The following is a 2,452-nucleotide window of genomic DNA, read 5'->3' on the forward strand; positions in this document are numbered from 1 at the left end:
GAGCAGAGTAAGCCTGATTCCAGGTTGGAACTTCTCTGTTGACATCCACCTCTTGGCGCTCATTTGACCTTATGCAGTTGCGAGCACAGTAAAACCTTACTTAAAACTAAGAGACAGCTTACCTATACGGACAAATGTAGGTCTGGTAGATATCATAGACAATGACCGAGGACACTCCCATGATCTCGCCAGAGCCCGTGGACATGGTCAACATTGTCAGCATTGTCAGCATCAGGATAGATCCCTGCTTGCCCAGGGCTTTCTCTGACATGAACGTGGATACAATGCCTGAGGAGGAGGGAATGAGTGAGTGAGTGAGCGAGTGAGTGAGTGAGTGAGTGAATGTGTGATATTGTCAGCATCAGGATAAATCCCTGTTTGCCCAACGTTTTCTCTGACATGAGGGTAGATATGATGCCTGGGGAGGAGGGAATGAGTGAGTGAGTGAGTGAATGAGTGAGTGAGTGAGTGAGTGAGTGAGTGAGTGAATGAATGAATGAGTGAGTGAGTGAGTGAGTGAGTGAGTGAGTGAGTGAATGAGTGAGTGAGTGAGTGAGTGACATTGTCAGCATCAGGATAGATCCCTGCTTGCCCAGGGCTTTCTCTGACATGAACGTGGATACAATGCCTGAGGAGGAGGGAATGAGTGAGTGAGTGAGCGAGTGAGTGAGTGAGTGAGTGAATGTGTGATATTGTCAGCATCAGGATAAATCCCTGTTTGCCCAGGGCTTTCTCTGACATGAAGGTCGATACGATGCCTGAGGAGGAGGGAATGAGTGAGTGAGTGAGTGGGTGAATGAGTGAGTGAGTGAGTGAGTGAGTGAGTGAGTGAGTGAGTGAGTGAGTGAGTGAGTTTGTGAGTGAGTGAATGAATGAATGAATGAATGAAGGAATGAATGAATGAATGAAAGAATGAATGGATGAATGAATGAATATGACATATTGTCAGATATAACGATGTATAATGTGTCATGACGCGGTGGAATCAGGCGCTCTCTCGATGTTTGAGCACATGGGGTTATTTGTATCATTATAAAGCTTGTTTATTTGTCTTGCTTTCGTTGGAAAAGAAATAAAAATCTTTCTTGAATAGGAGTCGAGATATTTGCAATTGAGGGAGATGGTGTTGCTTGGTTTTAAAGTAAAATTAGCGAGAAAATGTCTGAAAAAGTTTGGTGACTACCAAAGCTTGAGAGTACTTGGAAAAAGCAAATGCACATCTTTTGTGCCTTTGATCTACGTTTATTAGTAAAATCCACTAATGAATGCGTTTTTAAATGAACATCAAAGGTGTTGAGTCAGAAAAAGAAAATTCGATAAAAAATTGCCCAACGTCCATAAAAATGCAGATTTCTTTGATTTCATGGTTTCGACAGGCGTCTGTTTCATCACGCTGCCTCACATATATTATGTCAAACATAACGATGTATATTAATATGTCAGTCATAACGTATATTAATATGTCAGACATAATGTATATTAATATGTCAGACATAATGTATATTAATATGTCAAACATAACGTATATTAATACGTCAGACATAACGTATATTAATATGTCAGACATAATGTATATTAATATGTCAGTCATAACGTATATTAATATGTCAGACATAATGATGTATATTAATATGTCAGACATAATGATGTATATTAATATGTCAGACATAACGATGTATATTAATATGTCAGACATAACGTATATTAATATGTGTCACGACGCGGTGGAATCAGGCTCTCGTCAATATTTTGGCATATGAGTTATTGGTATCATCTTAAAGCTTGTTCGTTTGTCATTATCTCGATAAAAGAATTTCCCATCTATCTTCCATAGAAGTTAAACTATTTCGAATTGAAGTAGGCGGGGGAAACCTGGTTTCAGAATTAAAACTAACCAGAAAATGGCTTCCAGAGTTTGGTGACTTTCAAAACTTGAGAGTCCTTAAGAACTGCAAAATTGCATTTTATGTACCATTAATCAAAGTTTTTCAGTAAAATCCACACTGAATTGTTTTTCTAATAATAAAAGATAGCCTTTAGATCGCATTTTAAAAAATATATACTAAAAGTGTTAAGCCAAAAAAAAATTCAATTAAAAAATGCCAAACCACCGGGAAAATGCCAAGTTTTTTCAATTTCATTGTTTTGACAGGCGTCTGATTTCACCACGCTGCCACACATAATATTATGTCAGTCGTAACGATGTACAACCCAGAAACTGACCCGAGTTGACCTGCGCCTCACTGAGCAGACTGTCTGGGTCAGTGGCGCTGACCGCTAGATACGTCACACCCGCCGCTGTGCCGATGGTGGCCGGGACGGAGAACCAGATGAAACCGCCCAGGAGGAAACCCAGGGCTCCCTGGAGAGGGCGCGCGGCGATACGGCTCTGCCAGCTGGCCTGGTCACAGTACGTGATGCTGGTCACCAGAAATATACCTGTAGGTGGGGG

The 2,452-nt window shown here is 40.7% G+C and overlaps 2 protein-coding genes across 2 annotated transcripts in view; both read right to left on the reverse strand.

Moving 5' to 3' along the window:
• Nucleotides 1–122: 122 nt before the first annotated feature.
• On the reverse strand, nt 123–313 carry LOC118477851 (the record flags this gene model as incomplete). Its single annotated transcript, XM_035970327.1, is given in 1 exon segment — nt 123–313. A coding segment is annotated over 1 exon segment (149 nt), but the record flags the coding sequence as incomplete, so codon positions are not given.
• Nucleotides 314–361: 48 nt separating this feature from the next.
• The window catches only part of LOC101858111 (urea-proton symporter DUR3), a gene marked incomplete at its 5' end in the record, with an annotated part of 13,277 nt that continues 11,186 nt past the window's right edge, over nt 362–2,452 (reverse strand). The window contains 3 exon segments of the mRNA XM_035970338.1: nt 362–374; nt 562–628; nt 2,224–2,439. Coding sequence (XP_035826231.1) covers nt 362–374; nt 562–628; nt 2,224–2,439 — 296 coding nt within the window.

Source organism: Aplysia californica, unplaced genomic scaffold (genome assembly GCF_000002075.1).
Source record: "Aplysia californica isolate F4 #8 unplaced genomic scaffold, AplCal3.0 scaffold00254, whole genome shotgun sequence".
Classification (NCBI taxonomy): Eukaryota; Metazoa; Mollusca; class Gastropoda; order Aplysiida; family Aplysiidae; genus Aplysia; species Aplysia californica.